The 26,850-nt window shown below is 33.0% G+C and overlaps 2 protein-coding genes and 1 long non-coding RNA gene across 5 annotated transcripts; all 3 read left to right on the top strand.

Annotated features, from left to right (window-relative positions):
* The first annotated feature begins 1,735 nt into the window (after positions 1-1,735).
* LOC108856776 (2-oxoglutarate-Fe(II) type oxidoreductase hxnY) lies at positions 1,736-4,169 on the top strand. The gene is made up of 11 exons (XM_018630657.2): positions 1,736-1,950; positions 2,041-2,236; positions 2,340-2,438; positions 2,518-2,569; positions 2,676-2,797; positions 2,892-2,989; positions 3,088-3,146; positions 3,319-3,375; positions 3,465-3,510; positions 3,666-3,745; positions 3,823-4,169. The coding sequence occupies exons 1-11, from the start codon at positions 1,837-1,839 to the stop codon at positions 3,908-3,910; spliced, it is 1,011 nt and encodes a 336-aa protein (XP_018486159.1). The 5' UTR covers positions 1,736-1,836; the 3' UTR covers positions 3,911-4,169.
* A 3,462-nt stretch (positions 4,170-7,631) lies between these two features.
* On the top strand, positions 7,632-9,434 carry LOC108860086 (uncharacterized). 3 transcript variants are annotated; one of them, XR_008945935.1, is made up of 4 exons: positions 7,656-8,201; positions 8,566-9,009; positions 9,115-9,178; positions 9,274-9,434. It is a non-coding gene; the product is annotated as an uncharacterized LOC108860086 (long non-coding RNA). The 3 variants fall into 3 exon arrangements; XR_001950586.2 differs by having other exon boundaries at positions 8,566-8,983; XR_001950585.2 differs by lacking the exons at positions 9,115-9,178; positions 9,274-9,434 and having other exon boundaries at positions 7,632-8,201; positions 8,566-9,030.
* Positions 9,435-16,720: 7,286 nt separating this feature from the next.
* Positions 16,721-25,558, top strand: LOC108858449 (acyl-acyl carrier protein thioesterase ATL2, chloroplastic-like). The gene is made up of 7 exons (XM_056985760.1): positions 16,721-16,757; positions 16,818-16,963; positions 24,460-24,518; positions 24,764-24,864; positions 24,957-25,066; positions 25,135-25,230; positions 25,313-25,558. Exons 1-7 carry the CDS (start codon positions 16,721-16,723, stop codon positions 25,430-25,432), a joined length of 669 nt encoding a protein of 222 aa, XP_056841740.1. The 3' UTR covers positions 25,433-25,558.
* Positions 25,559-26,850: the final 1,292 nt, after the last annotated feature.

Here is a 26,850-nt window from a genome sequence, read left to right on the forward strand (position 1 = left end):
AAGAGCAAAGATGACACCCTGATGTACATTCCATCGTGTTGTCTTCTGTGCAGAAGGCAATCGTGTTGAAAGCGGACCAGTATGGTCATTGGAAGGCTCGCATGAAGCAGTTGGTTCGAAGAATCAATGAAGATGCGTGGACAGCTGTGGAGACTGGTTGGGATGAGCCTACCATAGTCACAGCAGATGGGAAGAAGCCTAAGCCAAAGGAGGATTGGTCAGAGGCAGAGCGCAATGCATCAAAATTTAATGCAAAGGCGCTTTCGACGATTTTCGGAGCTGTTGAAGTAGAGCAGTTCCAGCTGATTCAGGGGAGTACTTCAGCTAAATAGGCGTGGGAGATCCTGCTGAATTCGTTTGAAGGAGATGATAGTGTCAAGAGGACACGTCTGGATCATCTTGGGTCGCAGTTTGAGAATCTGAAGTGGTCAGATGCGGATACGGTGGCGAGCTTCAGTGCCAAACTCAGTGCTATGGCGCATGAAGCATGTGTACTTGGAAAGAAGTACAAGGAGAAGAAGCTGGTGAAGAAGTTGTTACGCTGTCTTCCAGCAAGGTTTGGAGCTCAGAAGGCGGTCCTAAATATGACTGCAAACACTGATGAGCTCAAGTTTGACAAGGTTGTGGGTATGCTGAAGGCGGAAGAGATGGAGACAGGCAGTGGCTCAGTGTCTACATCAGGAGGTACGCCAGGGAGTATAGCCCTTGTAGCTGACAAAGAAGTTGATAGACTTCGGAAGGTTGAAGATGCCTTGGGGTGGATAGTCAGGAATCTTGGAAAGAGGATGAATCACCCTGAGGAGATGAAACAATATGGTCGCCAGGGAGGTGATTGTGGGAATGGCATAAGGAGAGGAAATCTCAGATGCTATGAGTGTGAAGGAGTTGGTCATATAAGGGCTAACTGTCCGTTGGTACAACGAAGAGAGCTCAAGTGCTCTGAGTGTAGAGGTGTTGGACACACACGGCGTGAATGTCCAAACTCAAGGAAGGATAAAGGTAGTCCATTGCAGTCGTCTGATGAGTCAGAGTCTGAAGAAGATGGAAAGGTGAATCGTGTTGCATTTGGTGCACGCAAAGAGGGATCTAATGAATCCTCTGGTTCAGATCTCAGCACAGATGATGAGGAGTATCACGTGCTGCTTAACAAGTGGTTGAGGGTCAAGGATCAGAATCTGAGATTGGAGGATATGGCTCAGAAGCAGAACGAGCTGCTTGAAGAACTTCATAAAGAACTTGCGGCTGTGAATGAGAAGAATGAGTCTCTTGAGCAGAAGGTGAGCGAAAATCCCTTAGGGTGTTCTTGGTTTACCTTCTGCATTACTTAATTGTGGTGTCATCTTTGCACTTACACAATTGTTCAATATGACCGATGGACTTGATCGAACCACAGAGTACCAAATATGGGTATATAGATTATCTGCACATCAAATCAGTTCAGTTGTTCAATACGACCGATGGAACTTGATCAAATCACAGAGTACCAAATATGGGTATATAGATTATCTGCACATCAAATGAGTTCAGCTGGTTAATATGACCGATGGAACTTGATCAAACCACAGAGTACCAAATATGGGTATCCCAAATATATTAGTGGACCGACAAGATTTTACTATTTTTCTGTGCCACCAAAAAATAACAATAAAAATATAAGTGGACCTGAAGAGGGGCAAAAAGCAGGTAGAAGATCATTATTACCAAATTCCCTGACCGTGAATTGCTTAATATTGTCGTGGCGGCTGTGCCTATAAAAACTAAAGGTGGCAAGAACAAAAACGGACAACGCCATTTCTCCTTCGTCTTCTGAATAGAGAGAGAGAGAGACAGATAGAGATGGAGAATCACACGAAAGAGAGGCTGCAAGACCCAACCATGCAAGTTCCGTCTCTTAATTGCATCGATCTCGCCGACCATGATCTTCATCGTTCTGTTGTTTCCCTCAAACAGGTCCCCTCTCCTTTTTTTTATTTAATTAATCTCAAAAATTCGAATAATTTACATATAAATTCAAATTAAGAGTGGGAATTGTTGTTTCAGGCATGTTTGGATAGTGGATTTTTCTATGTGATTAATCACGGTATAAACGAGGAGTTCATGGAGGATGTTTTCGAGCAGAGCAAGAAGTTTTTCGCTCTTCCTTTGGAGGAGAAGATGAAAGTTCTGAGAAACGAAAAGCACAGAGGCTATACACCTGTTCTTGATGAAATCTTAGATCCTGAGAATCAAGTTAACGGTTCGTTCGTGCATGTGTTTTCAGTTTAAAACCAAAAAGGTGTTTTGTTGATTGATTGATTGATTGATTGACTGATCAAATCTCCTTTGACTTTTTTTTTCAGGAGATCATAAAGAGGGTTATTACATTGGAATTGAAGTTCCAAAAGATGATCCTGATTATGATAAACCATTCTATGGTCCTAACCCTTGGCCTGATTCCGGTTAGTGTTTTTCTCCTTTGTCTTTGTTTTGTTAAGTTCATTTTTTCTTTGAATAAACTTTCTATGATTCTTTGCTTAGATGTATTGCCTCAGTGGCGAGAGACCATGGAGAAATATCACCAAGAAGCATTGTAAGTCCTCGTCTGTGGTTTAGAATTTCTGATTAGTTTATGTATGTTGACAATCTGAAGACAAGAAATCATGTCACCAAAAAGTTCCGTCTTGTATAAATATCAGGAGGGTTTCCAAGGATATTGGAAGATTATTGGCGTTAGCACTTGATCTGGATGCGAATTACTTTGATACCCCGGAGATGCTTGGAAAGCCTATTGCAACTATGCGATTGTTGCATTATCAAGGTCATTTATTTCATTATTATGAACAGTACAGAGGATTTATGATTTCTTAAGCTTTGTATGTTTACTAAACTTTTGCTCCCTTTGTTATCTTTAGGGGTTTCTGACCCTTCGCAAGGAATATATGCTTGTGGAGCACATTCTGATTACGGAATGATGACTCTGCTAGCCACTGATGGTGTAATGGGCCTCCAGGTACTAAAAGCATCTCAATTTTTTTTTTTCCTATTCTTATACCTTTTGACAAGACTGTGTTTTTATAGTCACGAGATATTTGCTAATTTTGATGACAGATATGCAAAGATAAGAACGCCAAGCCTCAGAAGTGGGAATATGTGCCGGCGATTAAAGGGTAACGAAGAACTCTGTTTATATACTTCACTGGGTTAATTATCCATTAACCTTGAATTATATATTTACTAGCTTAAGATTGTTTGGTTAAAATACATGTCTTCTTATCTGAGCATGCGATCAATATTAGTATTTGTCAGTTTGGTGGATCTCTTTATTTTCTTTGTCTACAGAGCATATATTGTGAATCTTGGAGATATGCTGGAACGTTGGAGCAATGGCTTTTTCAAGTAATACTTCTAATCAACAATTGATTGTATAATTTATGAGCCGTATTTTCCATTTGGTGCTTTTCTCACATGCTTTTCTTACTTTACAGATCCACGCTACATCGGGTTCTTGGGAACGGTCAGGAACGATATTCTGTAAGGCTCTTTACTTATCCACCTGTGTCTGATCTCTTTACAATATTTGTCGACGTTGTTGGCTATTGGACCTTATGTTCAAAGTTTTGCTTATGATATTCTCAACAGTGTTACTTTTGTGTTTGACATATTCATCCTATGTTTTCTGAATGCAGATTCCATTTTTTGTTGAACCAAATCATGAATGTCTTGTGGAGTGTCTCCCAACCTGCAAGTCAGAAAGCAACGTTCCCAAGTAAGACTTTATCTTTGTGTTACTGAGATCTTTGAGTGGTAAACAAATGTTTATAAATGATTTTTATGCTTGTATAGATATCCAGCGATCAAATGTTCGGCATACCTCACCCAACGTTACAAGGAAACACATGCAGAGTTAAGCATTTACAATCAAGAAATATGAATGCTCTTGTCGATCAACACTACAACGGAAAGTAAACTGATAGTATGTCTTTAGATAAAGCTCAAAACGAAGCCTTATTACATGTTGTAACATAAGTTTTGAGTTTTTCTTACGGGCACAACTGCCCGCATTACACCCGCTTATGTCTTGTGTCAACCTTTTTATCCGTATCAAAGGAGAATAATAATTTACTGTCTATGTCTACTTGTAACCGAATATCTATCTATCTATCTATATGAATAAAGTAGCAGTGTTCTCACTTCTTGTGTCTCCATAAGGCCATAAGGATTCTTCTGCCATGTGTCGCACTCTCGTTTGCTGAATACTGTATCTTTTTTTTCAAATTGGGTTTGGGTTTGAAGGCAAATTCGTGATCTAATTACAGAATAGCTTTAGTTGTTTTATTTGTGCCCCAGCAGCTTCCATTGTAACTTTTTCGATAGGAATTTACAGCATATACTAAGACTCTAATCTATCAATTTAAAGCCACTCCAACTAAATCACAACTATTTTACTATAAAATTTCTGAAGACATTCTCTACAAACCTAAGTAAAAGATCAAAACCTTTCGCTTCTTCCTCACGTGGTCTTCCTCTTTTTAATCCTCATCAACTGAGATAAAAGAAAAAGCAATTAAGCTTTAATATGCTTTGAGATTTAGATCATTCAGCCTCATGTCATGTTCATATACCTGATGTCTTTGCTTACAAAACACTTCAAAACCGACTTATTCTCAAAACCAACGTATATGTTAAATTGTAGATTTCACGACATTTTCTTGCACCTCAACTTGAACTGAGATAAAGAAAACAATTAAGCCTTAATATGCTTTGACTTTTAGATCTTTCAGCCTCATGTCATGTTCATATCTCTGATGTCTTTGTTTTCAAATATTAATGTTTTCAAACTCATGGGTTTGTGACTGAGATGTGAACTACTGAATGCAATTTTTTATAAACAGGAAGTGGAAGACCCAAGTAGTATTTTGATAAACCAATGACACATACAATAAAGTCAAAAGACACAAACAAATATGCACTCACTTCACGTGCCACCTCTTCTTCTGATTTTTTGTTGTATTATCAAAAACTTTTAACGTCAATCTCAGTAATATATACAAACAAATAATGTTTATTATTGTATGTGTTACAAACAAGAGAAAAAAGATAAATAAAAATATTAGTATAAGAATTCAGACCATTTTCTTATGGAATGTTAAAAATGACATATTTGTTAGTACATGATAGGTGTTAATATGTGAGATTAAGAGATGGGGTAAGTCTTGCTCCCCTTTCTTTAATGGGAAAATTCCTTAAAAATACATGGACTGAATTTCTTTTACTGAAAAAATACACAAACTTTTTAGGCTTTCCAAACAATATACAGATTAATTTTGATTGTCCATAAAATACATGAACTTTTGAATTTTGGAAGTTTTACACTTTGATTTTAACGACGTTAACTCTGATTAACAGACGTCGTTGAACGACGTTAACTTGATTCAAAAGTTTATGTATTTTATGGACAACCAAAATTAGTCTGTGTATTTTTTGGAAAGCCTAAAAAGTTCGTGTATTTTTTAATCAAAGAAAATTTAGTCTGTGTATTTAAGGAATTTTCCCAATTCTTTTTTCTGCAACATCATATTTCTTTTATTCAAGATTTATTTTAATCAGGTTTAACAGTTTAGGTCTACGCATTTTAGCCGGATTCAAAAACTTGAACCGGAACTGATCCGAAAATATTCGGTTCAAAACCAAACCGAATGTACAAGTATTTGTTGGGTCCAAAATTCTTCTACACAAAATAATCGAAACCGAAAAGAACTAATTTGAATAGGCCCGGATCCAATAAAATCGACCCGGATATCTTTTGTTCGGATCTGTATCATGAGATAGATAATATTTTTTTTTCGGGTCTTTGTATCGGGTTTGGACCGATTCTGTTCGATCTGGGTCTTTCGGATCTAAGATATTTGGACCCAATAAGTACTTATAATTTTTTTGGTTCGGATTCTTGTTGGTTTTTTTGGATCTGGTTGCCTAGACCTAAACTGGTAAACCTGATTATAATAAATCTTGAATAAAAGAAATATGATGCTGCACAAACTATTCGGGAAAATTCCTTAAAAATACACATACTATATTTTCTTTGCTGAAAAAATACACGAACTTTGTAGGCTTCCCGAAAAATACACAGACTAATTTTGGTTATCCATAAAATACATAAACTTTTGAATCAAGTTAACGTCGTCTAAATGCATTTTAATGTTTTGTTAATCAGAGTTAACGTCATTAAAATCAAAGTGTAAAACCTCTTTTTTTTTTGTCAACTCAAAGTGTAAAACCTCTAAAATTCAAAAGTTCATGTATTTTATGGACAACCAAAATTAATCCATGTATTTTTTAGGAAGTCTAAAAAGTTCGTGTATTTTTTCAGCAAAAGAAATTCAGTATGTGTATTTTCAAGGAATTTTCTTTTCTTTAATCTATTTATATATAACTAGTATTACTGCCCGGCTACGCACGGGCCAATTTACTTTTTTATAAATTATTTGATCAGTGTCATAATTGGCGATCAGAACAAATATTTTTTAGATATTATACAAAGCACATAATATTAGAGGTTTCCACATTGAAATAAATCGGTTGTAGAAAGCAAAACAATATCTGATATTATTATAGAATTGAAACATGTTTGTAGTATTTAAAAAAATAAATAGGATCTATAAAAAAATAATTGATTTGATCCATTAATTCTTTCGAATAAAAAACTTAATTTATGTATAAATTTGAATGTGATAAATCAAATAAATTTACTGTTTAGATATTTTTTGCAGTTTAAAATAACACTTTACTGACATTTTTATGTTATTTATCTAACATATTTTCTGAAAACACACACACACTTTCAAAACAAAACTAATCCAGCTTACTTATCCAGCTTACTTATAGTTTGTTGAGTTTATGATTTAGTTTTCTTTTTATTACATTATAATGAAATGTTAAGTCTTGATGAAAAATTGCATAGTCAACCTTGTTTGAATTAAAAATTTAATTTGGATTCAGATATGCAAATTCCTTTATATATTCAGAAAAAGTATTATGGTTGAACTCGATTGCAGTGGAATACTTAGAAATAATTGTTTCAACAATTAATGGAAACATTAATCAACAAATCAAAATTTGGGAGAGAAAAATAGTAATAGGTGGAAAACATGCGAATCTTTTTGTCAAGCCAAAACATGACGCTTGCCCCTTTAATCTTTTTTTACTCAAGTAGAAGAATACTGTGTGTGAGTGTAGTTTTTTTTGGTCTAATGTGTGAGTGTAGTTATGAACTTATGAGCTTTCCAAGAGAATATTTTTGCAGAAAATAGAAAAAAACCGAGAGAAAACTGAAAGTTCAAGGGAGAAAACGTTCTGTTGTTTTTTTAATAATGAAGAAGAAGACGGTTTAAGAACGTGGCCAGTTGTTTTATACGTGATATTCAGAAAAAAATTAGGATTGAGTTACTTGAAATTAAGAGAATTTTTAATCAATTGTTTATTATTTTAATGTATTTTCCACATGTCAGATTCTGATTTGGAAGCCGACTTGCACTTTATTATATAGGGATATATTTTTTTCTCTCCTCCTTGCGCCACATCAGACATGCTGGAAACGGATTAATGAAACGTTGCACAGTAGAGTTTGTCTTCTTCGTGGGCTCGCGTGTTGGGCTTCATCTGTATACTGCTGTGTGTTTTATCTGAAACGCAGCGTTTCTTATTTTGTCGTTTCATCAATCTCCTTTCTCCGCCGACCACCTTAGGCGATTATAAGGTTTCCATTGATTCATTCGTCTTCTTCCTCCTGATCCAGCAATCGATCGGTTATGGATTCATTACTATTGACCTCAGTCCTTCACCGTCTTCTCATGCTTCACTCCTTCGTCCTCTTCGCTCCGACGATCTACATTCCGTAACGATGGATGTTTCATCACCATTAACATCGTTCTTTAATCCATGGACTCATACCAACCACGATCGATCAATGAATGCTTCTTATTTGGATCTTCACCTATAAAAAGGGCAGACTTCACCTTTCAGAAATCATCCTCTCGATTAATAATATCATAAGAAACTCATCTTCTTCGATTTAATGTCTCAGTCATCCATCATTCTCTCTGATTTGAAGGATGGCCGTGTTCTTCCACTATGTAGGTGCGATTGCTGAGGTTCTCGGGATCGTGAAACTGAGAAGAGGTGGCGATCTGATGGACTAAGACATACTCCTCCTCGACGCTAAGGTTGTTCTGTTCTCTAAGCTCTTTATCATCGTCTGTTTTGGAGAGATCACGGCGTTGATACTCTGAGCTATCAAGCTTATGTTTTCAACAATTAAGTAACTGTTATTAATGTTGTCATTGAATCAAAGCAGTCCAGTATCCATCTTCCCTGCCTTCGTTAATTACCCATTCCATTTAGTGTATATATGAACTTGAATCGAGACCTCCTCATAACTCAGTGTTTATTTATATGAGATTATTTAGATATCGATTTTGTTGGTTGATTCTGTTTCAGTTTGTTGTTTTATTGATTAACAAAATTTTAGTTTGAAATCTTTTTTTCGTGGTAGATAGATTCTGATTTTGTTTGTTGATATTATTTCAGTTTATTCGTGTATTGATTATCAACATCAAGGAGCTTTCTCCTGCTGCTTTGGATATGAGCATGGTTTTAGACAGTAGACAAAACTCTAATGAAGGTGAGTCCCAGGGAACACTATCAGGAAGTGATCCAAAACTTTCACAAACAAGAAGGGAACACTTGCCATTTGCACCTAAAGCACAGAGCTTGCAGATACTGGGTCATGCCCTAAGATATTACTGTTACATGAAAACACAATAGCAGAGCCCTTGCATCAGATGATAGCATCTTCAGAGGAGACTTTGATTGGAAAGTGGCATCGAACCAGAAGTGAAAGCTATAAGCTTAGTGTTTCTTCTCCTGCATTCTTCATCTGTGTGCATCATAAACTATGTTTACACGAGCAATAATGTCAACAACAGTGGTGAACAATGTGCCATCGGTACACTACCAACTAAACTGAATAAAGTTAACGATACATTACACATCTTTTTTTACAGTCTTTTTTTTTTACACACAATTCTTTCAACACAGTTTGATATGATTTTGAATATGGTTTCTACTACAAAATAGAATTTATGTTGGGAGCTTGCGTGAAGGAAGTGTTGTTGTTTACCACGATGCATCATTCGTTAAGGTTAGTCACATTAACGTCACGTACAAATCTTATTTTTGGTTGATTTATAAGAATCTTCACTTTCCTTATAAGATGATTTTCTTTTGTATAAGCAGCTGTGGTTTTAAAACACCACGACAAAAAGCAGAAGAAAGTTTTTGGTTAAAGAACTGGCAAAAAATGTTTGTATGTAATTATTTTCTTTTGAATTCATTTTTCTCCTTTTTCCTGTTTTCATTACGTTTTACTTTTTAATTGTACCATGACTGAAAGAAATATGAAAACAAATTAATAAAGTATTTAAATTTATTTATTTACAGAGATAAATTTAATATTACTTATCTATAAATAATAACTTAAATTTAAATTTAAAATATAAATATAAATGATACAATTATTAGGCTCACTTTTAAATTAATTTAATCAGACATTTAAATTCATTTATCATAAATTATATAAAAAACTAAAACACATTGTCTTAACTGATTATAATAATAATATCATTTAAAAAATATAAATAGTAACATTGTAATTTATATACATTAACATCATATATGATAATTGATGTTAATATTTGGTATTTTCACATCAGTTTTTAATAGAATGATGTGAATTGTAAAATTAAATAATGTAAAAATATCATACATTGTTTATAATAAATGCAAAATTTTAAAATAAAATGTGTTAAATAACAATTATTTTGTAATGGGTAAAATAATATTCTCACTATGAAGAATAAATAATTAAAAGAATCGCTTATTATAACAAGGCCAATTTTCTCAAATAGGTTCATTTTATTTTTTTTCATAAAAAGAGACCCCAAAAAGAAAATGAAAAAAATAAATTTATTAAAAATGCACAAAAAGTATACCCTGTATTGATAAATACCAATAAATAAATAATATTTTATTCTTTTGAATTATATGTTTCAAATTCGAACTTTTTATATAAAAAAAATCCGATCTTTTTAATTGTTTTTAGTTTTTTTTTTGAAATTCGAATTTTCAAAAATATATATATATTTTTTACAATTTCAAACCTCACTGATAAATTTTAATTCTAGACTTTACTCCTTGACTCCGATAACTCTATATCTAGATTAGTTAACTCTTGAAATATAAATATATAAATATATTTACTTATTTATTTCTGTTTAATAAAATATTTTGGTCACTTCTGTTCTTAGAGGCTAAATTTGTGACAAAATAAATTAGAGCTGTCATAAAGTATTTATTTTTATAACAATTACAAAAAAATACATTAATTATATGTCTTCTCTTCTGTAGTGAGCAATCGTAAGAGGTAGACAATTGTGATTTCTTTATATTAATCGCATGAATATAACACTACATATATAAAATAATTAAAATTTGATGTGTAAGTAAAAAAAGTTTCAAAATAAAATTATTACAAAATGCATCTATAATAATTCAAATCTCAATTTACGAAATAAACATCCCGCCCGTAAGGCAGGCCGACCCTAATACATAATATAACTCAGTTTTATTACATTACATTTGATTTTCAGTTGATTTAGTTTGACAGCGAGTTTATTAATTTATTATCATGAGAAAATTAGTTAATATAGTAATATTAAAATATGATACTCTTCCAAAAAAATATTTTCTTATTTTAGATTTTCTTCAACTTTATGAATAGAAAAATATAAATCATTACCTTTTGCTTAATTTCTAATTTAATAATTTTGTGTTCTCTAGAAAATAAATGTTAGTGATATTTTCAACTAAAACCAACAAAATTTAATAAAATTCACCATATGACTTCGAATAAAAGTAGATTATGTTTATTTAAAAATAAAGTAAATTTCAAAATTTATATAAAATTGAAAAAAAATTAATATAAAATAGTTTTAGTCACCCGTCCGGCGAGTTAACTCTAGTTTTGTTAAAAACACACACACAACACGTAAGGGATCGAAAGCAAAAGAAAAATAGACAATTCGCAAGAAAATGTGTGAGCTGGTTGAGTTGAATTTGTATACCATCATTGCCCATTTGTTGACTATTTCTCACGTAGCAAATGCACACGCGTTAGAAAGTTAGTACGTCGGGGTTTTTGGTAACAGGCCGTGTTACATAAACTTTTACGTCGGGGTTTTTGGTAACAGGCCGTGTTACATAAACTTGTATGTGATTGTTTGTACATCGTTAGTAAATTCCTTAGATGTTACACAAGTGATAACATGCATTACGTTTGTATCAAGTGAAAGTTTTATTTGAACAGAAATTCTCTGAGAAAACAACCCAGCCTTTGGATAATCACTATATAATTTTTTGTTATGTTTGGTAGAAGACAACCACTTTAGAGGGTTACAAACACCCTCTTCGTTTTAGCAAACTGAAAATCTCCGCTAAAGAGAGATTGTTATAATTTGAATGTAACTCTTAAAATCACGTGCAATTTTACTTATATTGCAAAATAAACATTGAATTTAATTTTAGTTATATATGTTAGGTATCAACTAGGTTCGATTCGATCTTTAATCCGATTAGCTAGGTTTGATTCGTTCGCTACTAACAAGTGATTATGCGATCAGAAAGCAAACACAAGAACAACACGAAATGTTTACCCGGTGTTCACCGCACCTCTCAAGATGACTGAGAGGCCGCTATACTCACCGGAGCTAGCTCAGCTAGCAATCCACTATAATCAGTTCGATTACAAGTGGTGATATCTCAACCTGATATCGATTGTGTATTCTTTACAGCTATTACAAACGTATACACAAAGCAATCACCGGAGAAGATTACGTCAGCGACTACGAAGGAGGTGACAGTCTCTCAACCTCCGATGACTCCGATAACGACGAAGCCTCGTAGAATGAACCAGAGATCGTGCTACGGCTTCAAGAGCTGCGATCACTCCAGGATCTTCTCTATCTTAGCTTCGACGATCTCTTCCTGCTTTCGTAATCTCTCCCTTTCTTCTCGCTCTCTGTATCTCTTCTCTCTCTCTCGATTTGATAATCAAGACGACGACTGTAACAAACTCTGTGGGTCCCTCTTTTGTAACAAACTCTGCTTCCTCCAAAACTCTGCGTTTTGGAACACGACGAGACCAAATGATAAGGCCCAAGCCTTTCCTCTGATCTTACTATTGTTTCTCACAAAGCCCAAAGAAGCCCAGACCTATACGACACCGTTCTTCACAAATCTCCACCTTGTCGATTAGGTCTTTTCAAACCCAATCTTCCGCCGAATACTGTTCATCCCTGAGACAACAACAAACCATGTCGGAACCTCATCAGAACAGCCAATCCAGCTCAAACCGCCACATACAGAGCTTCCATGAACTTAATCAGACTCCACCTTCACCAGTGAATAGCCTAGAACCCTTGTTGTACGTTCTGGATCGAGAGCCGTCTCCCACTCTTACTCTTCCAGCTGACTTCGTCATCCCAGATTCCATCTCTGCTCCTCTATCAAGTCCTGAAGAACAAAAATGACGAACCCTTCTGACCCCTCAGCAACTCAGCAACGAAGAATGACCAATCTTGAATACTGTAAGTACTCCACCTTCCTCATCTTCTGCTTTGAACAAGAATACGAGTTAACTCTCTGACCTTTACAGACAACGAGAACCTGAATCTCTTCGACGAAGATCCAGAAACCCTCTCGTAAGTCTCCCTTGTTAAACTCGTTAGCTTTCCTTGTTGTTTTGATAGAAACAAACCACTAACCAATCTGCTTCTTATTTTCATGAACTCCTTCCAACGAGATGATCAAACAACAGAACCATCTCGAGGTATCTTGATGAGCGATCAGGCTACAATCCCCAGCGTTACGAGATGCTTCTCGAACGCGTTACCAGTTAAACTCTTCGTTAGGATATCGGCAGGATTTAGAGTAGTGTGAATCTTTAGAACTTTAACCATCCCAAAATCAATGATGTCTCGAATAAAATGTATCTTGTTTGCCACATGTTTAGTCCTGTCATGATGAACTGAGTTTTTAGCTAAACAGATAGCACTCTGAGAATCACAATGAAGCTTAAAGAACTCTGACTCAAATCCCAATTCACCGCAAAACTCCCTTAACCATAATCCTTCCTTTGTCGCCTCTGACAAAGCCATGTATTCAGCCTCTGTTGTAGATAGGGCAACAACATGCTGAAGACATGATCTCAAACTAATAGTATTACCTCCCACTTTAAACACATAACCTGTCACAGACCTTCGCTTATCAAGATCCGTAGAATAATCTGAGTCACTGAAACCTTCTATGTCGAAATGCCCTGACTTCGTGAAAGTCAAGCACACGTCTTTAGCTCCTTGTAGGTATCTCATAACCCACTTTACAGCTTCCCAGTGCTCTCTGCTAGGCTTAGACATAAACCTACTCACCAAACCAACAGCAAATGCTAGATCAGGTCGAGAGCCAACCATCGCGTACATTAAACTTCCAACAGCACTCGCATATGGAATTTTATCCATATTCTTAGATTCCACTAGCCACTCCTTATCTGTTAGACTCTTGAGCTTGAACTGAGAGTTCGATGGAGTTATTACAGGCTTGCAATGCTCCATCCCAAACGTTTTCAATACCTGTCCAATGTACTTGCTCTGAGTCAGCTTCAGCGTCCCCTTCTTCCTATCTCTTATTATGTCCATTCCGAGAATCCGAGAAGCTGCTCCTAGATCTTTCATTTCAAACTCAGACTTTCTTTTAACTTCTGAATCTCTTTCATGCTCTTTGCTGCTATCAACATATCGTCTACATAAAGCAGAAGATATATCCCTTCCCCTGGACTGACCATCTTCATATAGACGCAAGGATCTTTGACACACCTCTTGAACCCCAAAGTCTTGATAAACGTATTGAATCTCTTATTCCATTGTCTTGGAGACTGCTTAAGCCCGTAAAGAGATTTCCTTAAGAGAAACTTTGTTTTCATCTCCCTTCTTAATGAAGCCTTCTGGTTGCTCCATATAGATAGTTTCATCAAGCTCTCCATGCAAAAACGCAGTTTTAACATCCATTTGTTCAAGTTCTGTATCAAAGTTTACCACGTAAGATAACATGATTCGAATTGAAACATGCTTCACCACCGGAGCGAAGATCTCATTGTAGTCTACCCCTTCCACTTGAGTGTAACCTTTAGCCACTAGCCTAGACTTATACCTTGGATCTTCAACTCCCGGAATTCCCTCCTTGATATCTTCAACTAGCCTAGAAGATCAATGCCAAGGTGGAGATTGTGGGATAATGTCATTAATCTTCTAAGTCTCTAAGTGTAACAGAAGGTTAGAGTATGCTGAGCTAAGCAAAGACTCTTGGTGAAACAGAAGGTATCAAGCCACTAATATGCATATGAGGAGCACGTGAGTTGTGACCATCTTCCGCTGGATATTTTCTGGGTTTGAAGTCATCGTCTTCCTCGTGACGGAAGCGTAACAGACACAGAGAGAGACGACGAGCTCGAGATGAGAGAGCGAGAGCGAGAGATGAGAGTGAGCTAGAGAGAGATGTGATTCTCGGTTTATCTAAGCTCAGAGCTTGATCTTCTTCCTCTATATACTTGTTGTAACTCCGATTAGTTGTAATCAAGAGAGGGGAAGAAGAGGAGAGAAACCTCCGGTGATGTACACAGTAATCATACCGTTTATAGTGGATTGGTTGAGAGACCGTTTCTCTCCCGGTGATGTATAGCGGCTTCTCCACATCGGAGAAGTGCGGTGAGCACAGGGTAAACAAAGTCTCATGTGTTATCTCTTTATGCTTGATTCACTCTTGATTAGATTCGTTTAGGTTTTAGATGAGATTGATTTGAGCCAAGATTACAGGATGAATCCTCAACAATATACATATACATGTCTGTGTAGTAAATTCTGTAAAATCGAAGATCGAAATGTATTTTCCTGTGTTCACAAAGAAAATGACATATGTTCTGTATGTTCTCTTTTCCCTATAACTCAATCACGTTTTTTACTAGTAAGAGATTACTAAATTCATGCCGTGTCTACGGTGTCGACTAACCTTTTATAATGTTCCAATCTAAAATTATGTCTTTGTACAAATTTTGTCAAAACCATACAACAATTAAAAATAATTTAAATTTTCATTAAAAAAATCAAAGTCCATAATTTGTATATAAAAATAGTAATAATAAAAACACTTATTGTTGAAATATAGATATTTTTTTATATTTTTCCTTACAAAATCATCTATTAGACTTATATAGTCAAGTCTTTCAACCATTTCTATTTCAATTGATAACATAATCAACACATTTAATCTTTTTTTCTGACATGATACACCACAAATATTTGTTTACCAACTTCAACTTCGAAATACTTTATTCAGTTCTGGTGATCATTATCGGAATGTTCAACAATATGCCTTAAGAAATTTCTATGTTTTGATAACAATCTTCCATTTTTTTCAAAAATTCGAACACATAGGTTTTCGAACTTTTTTGAGTGTTGATTTTAAAATAATCTTTACTTCCGTAAAAAACCATCAATAGTTATGTTTAAATGCGTACCATTCCTTAAAGAAAGTTTCAAATTCAAACATGATGCCCTCAATGTATCCTCATTTGCATTTGTTACCTTTTTAAAAATAAACAAAAATCCAAAAAAACACGTCTTTGAAATTATTCAAATCTGGATTCAAGAGAAACTAGAACTTGATTCATGACTATGTTGAGGTAATCAATCTTAAAGATCCACCTACAAAAATTTATTGGTTTATATAGATACCAATAAATAAAAAAAATTTGAAAATATGCTTCATTAGTTTGGATGTCCTAATCTATGGTTTGGATGACTTACTCTATGGGCCGCCTACTTGTCTAATATTGTTCTATTTTCATTTCCCCATGTTTGTAACACTCTGACTTGCACATACTGAATACAAAAATCTCAAAACGCTAAATTTTATCGGATGTCGCCTATGATACAAAACTAAGCTCTAGTATTCTTTACGTTACCAATTATAATGAATGAAATAATTAATCAGGAACACATGACAAACTTAAAAACGGAAAAATCAATAACCATCAGATCTAATTATCTACAACACTCTCTTGTTCTTTCTTTTTGAATCCACCAAACCGAAAAAAGAAACCACCTCTCGTCGCCTTCTTCTTTCTTTTCTCATCATCCGCTTTATATGCCACTGATCGGCTTTTTGTCATCCATAAACTCCCTTTTTCTCGGCCGCTGCCTCCGGCCATTGACAAGTAGCATCGGCGATCCACAAGAGGAGAAGGACAAGAAGAGACAGATGATGAGGAGGAGAGAGAAGTCGTTGAGGAAGAGTATACGATGTGACGGGCTTTTTGTAAACGTAAAGAAGAATAAGAAGAAGATGAAGTTGCTTTGATGAAGATAGAGAGCCTCTCGTTGAGACAGAGAGAGCATACACCAGGTGATTGCCTGTGCTTTGGATGCTTCTTACACAACACTGTGTTTTTCGTCTTCTCTTGTGCCTTGGACATTCGTCTTATCCCGAGCAAACTCGTGCTCAAGCTCGCCATTTCTTCATCTACTTGGGTTGGTAGATGAAACATTAAGTGTTTATATAAATTAATTTGGAGAAAATGATTTGGTCTGAGATTCAACGATGGTTCGTTGGAGGTTTCTAGGGATTTTCCGGGAAAGTTTGAAGATGGGCCTTTTGTACATTTTTGTTGACAGGTCGCATGGGTCAGGGTAAAGAAGAATCGACGGTTGAGATGAGTGGAGAAGATCAAGTGACGGCTGAGATGGGGTTTAACAGGTCTGTTGAACTGACTAGAAAATTCCAATTCTGGTGGGCGCGCGCAGAAAGTCCGAAACATTGTGTAATTCATTTGCGCACTTAATAAATATAATATTAAAATTAATTTTAATTCTTCTTGTTTGTTCGTACATACAAATATGATTATTTTATTTTGACGTACATTTAAAGAAAACTAGATCTTGATCCGCGCTTTGGAAGCGCGAAATATTTTACGATGAAAAATTTCACTAATAACTTAACAAATATTTTGTTAACTTTTAAAGACTGTGTATTTAAAATATTTTTGCATTTAAATCAGTGTTTTTAAATTCAACCCGATTGTGATTATACCGGTTAATCCGGAGATCTAACAATTCAATTTAGTTTTTTAAAATATTCATATTAAAAAGTTACTAAAACCCGAGACTAACCGATTGAACTGATGGATGACCGATATGTAATCTAATTTGATTGAAGTTGTAATAGTTTCATAATTTGTAATCTTATAATCCAACTTTAAAGTTTATTATTTTGTAATTTATGAAATTATGACGTTTCTACAAAATTTTAAAGAGAAAATGATGGATATAAAATAACTAAGATTAATTATTGTATTGTTTGGAGACATTGATAGTAGTATATAAAATATATTGTTTGGAAACATTGATAGTAGTATAAAGAAATAAATATATTGTTTGGAAACATAGATAGTAGTATAAAGAAAGGAACATTAGTGATTTAATGTAAGTTTAAATATAAATTATAAATGTGTATTTAATTTAAAAACTTACAAAATAAATGTTAGATCCAACAAAATGTTTCTGTTTTAATAAGATAGAAGCGATACTATTTTGGTTCATTTGGTTAGAGTTTTCAATCACAACGACATGTTATATCGATCCAAAGAACAAAAAAAATGTATTTGATACAGTACATATGAGGCATGCGAAATAAGTTGAGTTCGTTTAGAGTTTTCAATCACAACGACATGATATATCGATCCAAAGAACAAAAAAAATGTATTTGATACAGTACATATGAGGCATGCGAAATAAGTTGTGTTCATTTTTTTAAAATAAATTGTTTTCTATCACAACCGCTTTGAATATGTCTGCATATTCGTAAGCGTGATTTTAATTGAGAGCATTACGCTTAGTAGACTTTTATACTTTTTGTTTTCATTCAATCTCATTTTCATTATGGGAAATTAATTAGGCTTGATAAAAAAAACATACAAATTCACAAACTACTCAAAATCACTTTCTCTCCTACTTTTTCTTTTTATCTCTCTGCAAATTTAATTTTCATTTTTGGTTATTTGGCAAATAAACCTCTTTAAAATTTGATGCATTTTATGCTATTTCTTTAATGATGATAATATCGTTTTGTGTTGTTATTCTTATTAAAATAAACTACGTAAACCAACTACAAAATGCTTTTTATTCCCTTCTTCTCATCTCTTCATTCAAATTTTGTCACCACCGCCACAAACTATTTTTCCCTATAGGAAAAGAGTACTAAGAGACCTACACCATCTCAACCATGTCATCAAGAAGATGCAATAATATAGCTTGAGAACACTCTCATCTGTTTCTTTAGAACTCTGTTTCTCCGTGGTTTCTCTGATATTTTTTCAGTGATGTCTTCCTAATTTCTGCTCTAGAGTATTTCTACATGTATCTCTTGGCGAGTGAGAATCGATTTAGTGTTTTATGAGCGTGAATCTGAAAGAATATGTCAAATATTATGATTATGTTTTAGATATACTTGCCTGTAATATAGGAGTATCTCACTTTTTTTTTTTTTTAATTATACAGAGGTATCTTGGCCCCACCGAAGTGGTTCAGACTAGTCACGTGTTGCCACATGTCGGTCCTCTGTCCCTGGCGATGCCGAAATGTTAATTCTCCAGTGGCCGGGATTCGAACTCAGGTGGTGGAACTCACAGCTATGAACCCTTTACCAACTGAGCTAGAAGCCCCGATTCGGAGTATCTCACTTACCTGTAACAGAGTAGTCCATATATTACCGATGTATCAATGTTGAATTATTCAGTTTGCAAAGTATCAGAGTTAGCTTTAGTCTGATTGTTCTTCATATGGTAACCTCTCACATTTGGTTGCTTAAAGCTCTTACATTTTTTACAAACTAAAACTCTCAAACCTCTCTTAAGTTTTCTAAAATTTGAAAACACCAAATTTTATATCAATTTATCATTTTCTGTCTCATGTCTTTCTCACTAATTCATTTTGTTTTGCAAATTTTTTTATTACATGGTTCTCATCTTCTACTCTTTTAAAAATATATCTAAATTTTTTGGATATTTATTTTTGTGTTATTTTAAAGGTATACTTATCTCATCTTCCACTCATTTTCTTTGTTTTGAAACCATTTGAACATTTTTGGGTTTAAATGTTTTTCATATCTGAGTCAAATTTTGGACGACTTTTGGGAAGTCTTCTAACTTTTAATGGCTAGAAGACTTCCTGAAAGTTTTCTGACGATTCTTCTCCTATGTCAAGTGAAATCTAAGATTGTTTTTGTGGATGAATGATCTATAATAATTTTGCTTATGATCCATTCTGTGATTTGTAAGTGTACTCTATTAATTGTAAATTATTTTGTAAATTTGAAGAGATATTAATAATTTTTTTTGGTAAATATTTTCATGTCTGCTATATTATCTTGCCAAAAGTATTTGACATTATTGAAGTTATTGATACAACTTCATTAGCAAAACACAATAACACAAAAAAATAGTCAACAACTAAGGGAGAAGACTTCACAAAACAATTTAGCCAAATTCACAAAATATCAAATATTACATAAGATCAAACATATAAAATTTTCAGTAGAAGTTTTCTGGAAAGTCTTTTGGGAAGTCTTCCGTAAGACTTATGGGAAGTCTCCTCGGAAGACTTCTCAGAAGACTTAAATTTAAAACAAAAACTGTAAACCAGATAATTAAAATATAAGCGAGAAATTTAAGCGGAAATTTTAAATTTAAGCGGAAAACTCAAATTTTAAGTGAAAATTTAAATTTTAAATTTCATGAAAGTTAAAAAGTATATATTATGATCTAAGAATACACATTAAACCATATGATTTGATATTCTTGAAGTTACTTAGAATTTATTAAAGTAAAAGAACATATCATAAAATTACTTAACAAGTTTACAAAAACTAATGTAGAAGACTTTCTTCTCGGTTCAAATAGAACCATTAATAAACATGAATTTTGGTAACCTCATAAATAAAAAAAATTAAGTTATGTATTTTGTTCATGAGCCCCAATATCGACTAATATATATGAATTAACAAGAAAATGTTAAAAACTTTTAACAGTTTTAGAGAAAATAAAATTTTATTAAACTTTGACGTAGAAGACTTACATAGAAGTTCTCTAGAGCACTTCTAAGAAGTCTTTCTTTTTTTTTTTTGTCGACCAAATACAGACTCATATAGACTCTGTAAACCAAGTTGGAGGGGTTGCATCCATGTGAACAACAAAAGACATCTGCCTTCTTGCACTGCGTGCGAGACTGTCCGCCTTTTTATTTTGTGTCCGTGGTACATAGATAACCTCCGAGGACGTGAAACTTCTCTTCAGACTATTTATGTCTTCTAGCTAACTTGCGAAAGCGGGTCATTCTTCAGGTTCCGAAACCATCTTCACCAATTGAGAACAATCCGTTGCAAAAGTAACACTATACTGCCGTAAATTCCTCATACATTCCATTGCCCACACAAGAGCCTCAATCTCTGACTGGAGAGGTGACTGACTTGATCTTGTATTCCTCGCTCCCATCAAACCATCAAAACCCTCCAAAGTACTATACCATCCTTGGCCTGAATAAGTCTCTTTGTCTTTCCAAGATCCATCAGAGAAGCACCATCTACCTTGGATCATCGGAAGTTGATCACTGATCGCTGATCGAGTGTGATCAACTCTCTGTTCCTGTGGAAGTTGTGCCTCTTGCCATAGTCTTGATTCTGTTTCAGCCAGTTGAAGTGTATCCCGAGGATCCACATCTAAATTACTGAAGACTTTGTTATTCCTTGCTTTCCAGATATACCAAAGAATCCACGCATAATGATGGTCATCTATTACAGATGGAAGTCTCCAAAATAGATAATCCATATTTACAAATAAAGATTTAGTATGGGAATTATCCGGACCCGATGGAATCTTGGATAAAGCCCAGACTTGAACCGCAGGTGGGCACTCAAAGAAAACATGGTTAATGGATTCTTCATGATCTCCACATCTAGCGCACCTGATATCTCCCCTAATTCCTCTTGCTTGCAGATTTTTTGTTACTGCTATACAGCCAGAGAGTAGTTGCCACAAAAAATATTTCATCTTTGGTGGACATCGTACCTTCCAGCAGAATGCCTTCAACGGGTTAATTGATGGACCAAATTCTATAGTCGTGCCTACGCTATCCGGATACACTCGTTCGATTTGATATGCCGACTTAACTGTATATTTCCCATTCTTTGTAAAGTGCCATCCATCTCTGTTTACTAAGTGAGATTGACTGAGAGGGATGCTTAGAATTATATTCACATCTTGGGGATCTACCAGATTTTGGATTACTGGAATATTCCAGGTCCTCGAGTTTTCATTGATGAGTGAAGCCACCGTAAGTTCCGGAAAAGCATTGTGGTGATTTTTATTTGCTGGTCTCGGGCAGGTGGATGGGAGCCAGGGGTCGTTCCAAACCGAGATGGATGAACCTGATCCCACCCTTTTGATTAGTCCTTTGCTAACCAGAGATCTAGCAGAAATGATACTGCGCCAATCATAGGATGACGAGTACGAACGTATTGGTTCTAAGAAGTCTTTTATTTAAGTCATTTTGTAATTGAAAATTTACAAAAAAAGACTTCTAGAGAAGTCTACTCTACAACAGACTTCTATTTGTAAATATTGGCTTACTTTTTTTGAAAAAAAAATTGAAAATACCAGAGAAGACTTCCCGGTAAATCTTCTAGGATAAACATGTTAGTTTTACAATTGACCGAATTATGTGAAAATTTTGACTTTTTCTACAAGACTTACATAGAAGTCTTCCACCAGAAAAACAAAACTTAAATATTACATTCAATTAGACGAATTCCATGTAAGTCGTCTCATGTTATTTTTTTCAAACGAAAAATAAAACTTAAACATTTAATTTTAATGAGACAACTTCCATATAATTCTTCCGGCAATCGACTTACACGTAAGTTTTCTGTGATAACCAAGATTTGACAAGAATTTCGAAATAAAATTCTGGAAGACTTCAATGTAAGTCTTCTTGCGGAAGACTTACATGCAAATCGTTTAGTTAAAATTAAATATTTAATTTTTATTTTTAAATGACAAAAGTAAGCTAAGACGGCTTTCACCGACAGTGAGAAGACTTCCACTGAGAGTTCGGAAGACTTACATGGAAGCTTTCTGGCGGAAGACTTTCGTGTAAGTCGTCTAGAGAAAGTCAAATTTCTGACTCAATCCAGTCAATTGCAAAACTAATATATTTATCATAGAAGACTTACATGGAAGTCTTCTCTAGTATTTTTGAGATTTTTTTATTAACAAATAAAAGTTGGAAGACTTTCAGAGAAATAGTCTCTAGAAAGCACACATAAAGTCAATTGCAAGTAACCCTTGCATTGACCAGAAGAAATTTGTATAAGCTTTTTACGACCAGAAGACTTACACGGAAGTCTTTTTGGCAACATATCTGTAAAAAAAATCAATTTCATACTTTTAACCAATGAAATAACTTGATTAGCTTCTCCTAACACACAGAATATCATCACAAAATAGTTTCACTTGTTAATAACCAAGAATCATCAGTTTGAACCTTACAAGGTTTAGAATTAAAATATTGAGATTTTTGGATGAATATAGAGAGAAAGTGAAAGAGATTTAGTTTTTGAGCATAAGAAATGAGTTATGAGGATTGAAATCAAATTTTAGGGGCATTAACAACTTTAAGGTGATGATTGTTTTAATAATTTTTAGTTTTAGTTTTTGATTTTTAGATTTTAGTTTTTAGATTTTGGTTTTTGGTTTTTGATCTTTCTGGTTTTTGTTTTTGATTTTCAGCTTTTGGTTTTGGTTTTTGGATTTTCAATTTTGCTCTAATTTCAGTTTTTCAAAAAAAAAGAATACATTATTTTAAAATAATACAACAAAAAACAATAAAATATTTAGAAGTCACCATTGAAATTTATCATAATATTAGGATTATTATTTAATAATAAAATACATTCAAAAAAATTTAGTCGTTATATTTTTATAAAAAACTTATCCCCAATATGTGTACATATTACAATGCCTTGCATAGCACATAAGAGTATACTAGTATTATACTAAAATATCAATCATAATATATATAAATTAAAAAATTACAAATTTTTTGAAAAATTGAAATTATTTAGAAAATTTTCATATATAAATTATTTTTTAGTTTTTAAAACTTTTTTAGAAACGTGAATGGCATTTTTTTCTTTTTTTCAAAACCAATATATATTGTATTAGTAAAATTTTTATTTTACTATATTATTGTTATTGTCTAATGTGTCTAGTAGTTAGTTAAACTATTCAACAATTTTATTTATAAATTTAACAACTAATTGTTTCCACTTAATTAATATTAGATATAAATATCTTATGTACGAAAACATGTATGGAATTTTATCTTTATGACAATAGTATTTAAAATGTAAGATTTTCTACAAAAATGAAAAAAAAATCGTTTTTATAATAAAAACTTATAAATGTTGGTTTTTGGTTTTCCTTCATAAATTGGTTAAATTTTCCCAAAAATTAACTTCCCTAAAATTTAGAAAATATTGATGGTAAATCAAATAGTTTGTACAGAAACAAAACCAAAAACCAAAAAATTGATTGGATGAAAAATGGTTTTTGAAAAAACAAAAACCAAAAACTAAATCAAAAACCACAAACAATCATCATTTAAGTTGGTTGTTCATGGTGGTTGATGTTTTAGTAGCAATGATAATATCATAAATATTTGATGAAGATTAGGATGATTGACTAAAATATTCATTTTAAAAAAAAAATGTCATTTTTACGAATAATCCAAACTTTTAGGGTGAATAAGACAAATGAAAGTTTCAGAAAAATTATGGATTAGTTTTGTGTTTGACATTGAATTTTGAGTTATATTTGAAAAAGCTCTTATAAAAGTTTAATATATAGGAAAATCTCCCAAATGGCCATAGTGAATTTATGTTTAACTGTAGTTTTGTTGACAACTTAACCGGTTTTTATTAGAGAGACTGGGAGAAGATTACTTATTTTGGTCGACAAAATATTCCTGGACAAAACATATATTGGTCGACCAACTAAAGGCAATTTAATATATGTTTTTTATTTTTGTTGCTGATGTAGCTGTATGAGAGCTTGTTTTGTTGTTATACATATATTATATGATTGAAACGTTTTCCAAAAACCGAACAAAAAGTTGTCAACTAATCATAATGTTTCAAGCTACAGGCACGGCGGCTGTGGCTATGCCTTTGATGTTTCCCTGTTCGTTGAGGCCACCGCTTGTCTAGCCTCTCCGGAGCGCAAAGACCTTTAAGCCTCTCTCATGTCTCAATCTGAAAGGAGAAAGGTACACCGTAGACCCGTATTTCTTTAATATTATTTTTGCTTCTCTTGTGAAACTGGCTACGTAATTATGAGTTTCATATCTGGTTAAATAAAGCTGAAACCTAGAATAATTAATCCAAGATGCATATAGCGGGCCGAGTATTCTTGCTGCTTAAAAGTGTTTTTTACAACAAATATTCAACACTTAAAGCGTATGTGGTGTCCAAGATCTAATATTACGATTTAATTGAAATTTCCATATGGCAGAAAGAGTGGGTTCCATGAGATTGAACTTAAAGTTCGCGATTATGAGTTGGATCAGTTTGGTGTTGTGAACAATGCTGTTTACGCAAACTACTGCCAACACGGTTAGTTTAATTCGGTGGCAAGCGTTGCTGCTTCAGATTCTTATATCCTATTCTAACCATTAGTTGTTTGTTAAAAACGTTTTCATAATAAGGTCGACACGAGACTCTTGAGAGTATCGGTGTCAGCTGTGAAGAAGTATCCCGTTCTGGTGAAGCCTTGGCAATATCCCAGTTCACAATAAAGTTCATTGCACCATTACGTGTAATCATTGGTCACATTTTATAGTACTTCATCAACTTGTTATATATTTATTTGATTTCTTTGAGCAGAGTGGATGCAAGTTTGTGGTAAAAACAAAGATACTTGGGACAACTGGGGGACGGATTTACTTTGAACAGTACATCTTTAAACTTCCAAATGAAGAGGTTAATTTTGTTGATCTAAAAGCCATTGTGTGTTGGTTTAATTTATTTGTGTTCTGATTCGGGTTAATATATAACAAATCAGCTTATTTTGGAGGCAAAAGGAACGGCTGTGTGGCTTGATAACAAATACCGTCCTACTCGTATCCCATCTCATGTATGCGTGAAACTCGCTCAGTTCCAATGCCAAAACGTCGGCTTTTGACTCTTTCCAGCGTTCTTTGTAAAATTGTTGCTACGCAAGAATGCGTACATCTTACACAATGTGTTTTTCTTCGTAAAAACAAAATATTTGTTTATTGCATGTTCTAAAGCGCGTGTATCATATTATATCTCTATATCTTATTATATAAAGCTTGATTCTTCAAAGTTACTAATTAAAATGATCGCGACACATGACAACTATAACTTTAAGATTGTGACATGTGTTTAAAATTATATTAACTTTTATTATAATTATCTAAAATAAATGATTACATAGTAATTTTCCTTTTAAAAATAATTTGGTGATAAATATAATATTATAAATTATTTAATTAACAAATACGAAATTTCCTTATTTATTTAAGGAATTTTTACGAATTATCTCATAATAAACAAAGAATATTATTAAGTAACTTTTTAAAGAATTTAAGGAATCTTATCTATTTAAAGAATTTTTTAACAATAATACGAAATTTTCCTTAATTAATTTACGAATTTTCCTTATTTATTTTTTGTTGATGATGAACCTTATATTAAAGCCTACTTAATTAAAATTTTGTCAATATAAATATTATAAACTAAAAAATTATTATAACTATATAAAATAAATGATTACATAGTAATTTTCCTTTTTTATATTATACCAAGAAAAAAGAAAAAGTAAATATAAAATATATTTATATATAATGATGATTCATTAAAAACCTTTATTATTATATATTTTAAAAATTTATATATAATATATTTTTTTAAATATATAATTATTATAATTATTTTTAAATGGAAAATTACTATGTAATTAGTTTTTAACACAAGTTAATTTTATTATTTAGTATAATTATTTTTAATTATGAGATAATTTAACATATATCACAATTTTAAATATACCATTATAATAATTAAATATAATATGTTAATTAAATATGTATTTTCTAAAAATGATTCAATTAACAAGAAAAATTGTAAAAATATTAGTGATATTGAAAATAAACGAATTTTGAAAATGTCAGCTTTTAGGAATAGTTAAATTAACTGGAAATAGTTAATTAAAAGAAAATTTATTTGCCCAAAAAAAGAAATTTAAACTATAATCAATTTGTAAAATATTTAACACTAATTTTCCTTCTCTAAAATCATAAAGAAAAAATAAATGTAAAAAAATATTTAATCGTAATTATCTTTTTAAAAAATTTTAAACCAAAAAAAATTGTAAAAAAATTGCTTAATGGTAATTTTTCTTTATTCAAATCATGAAGAAAAGATATCTGTAAAGAAGTAAAAAAAACTGTCAAGCAATATTTGATAGTAGTTATCTTTTAAAAAAAATCTTAGACCACAACCTAGGCTCAATATAGTCTTTTATGATAAGATTAATTAAGATTTTAGAAAAAACAATTGTAATAAATAAATTATTTTTAA

The sequence above is a fragment of the Raphanus sativus genome, chromosome 5 (assembly GCF_000801105.2).
Source record: "Raphanus sativus cultivar WK10039 chromosome 5, ASM80110v3, whole genome shotgun sequence".
In the NCBI taxonomy this organism is placed as follows: Eukaryota; Viridiplantae; Streptophyta; class Magnoliopsida; order Brassicales; family Brassicaceae; genus Raphanus; species Raphanus sativus.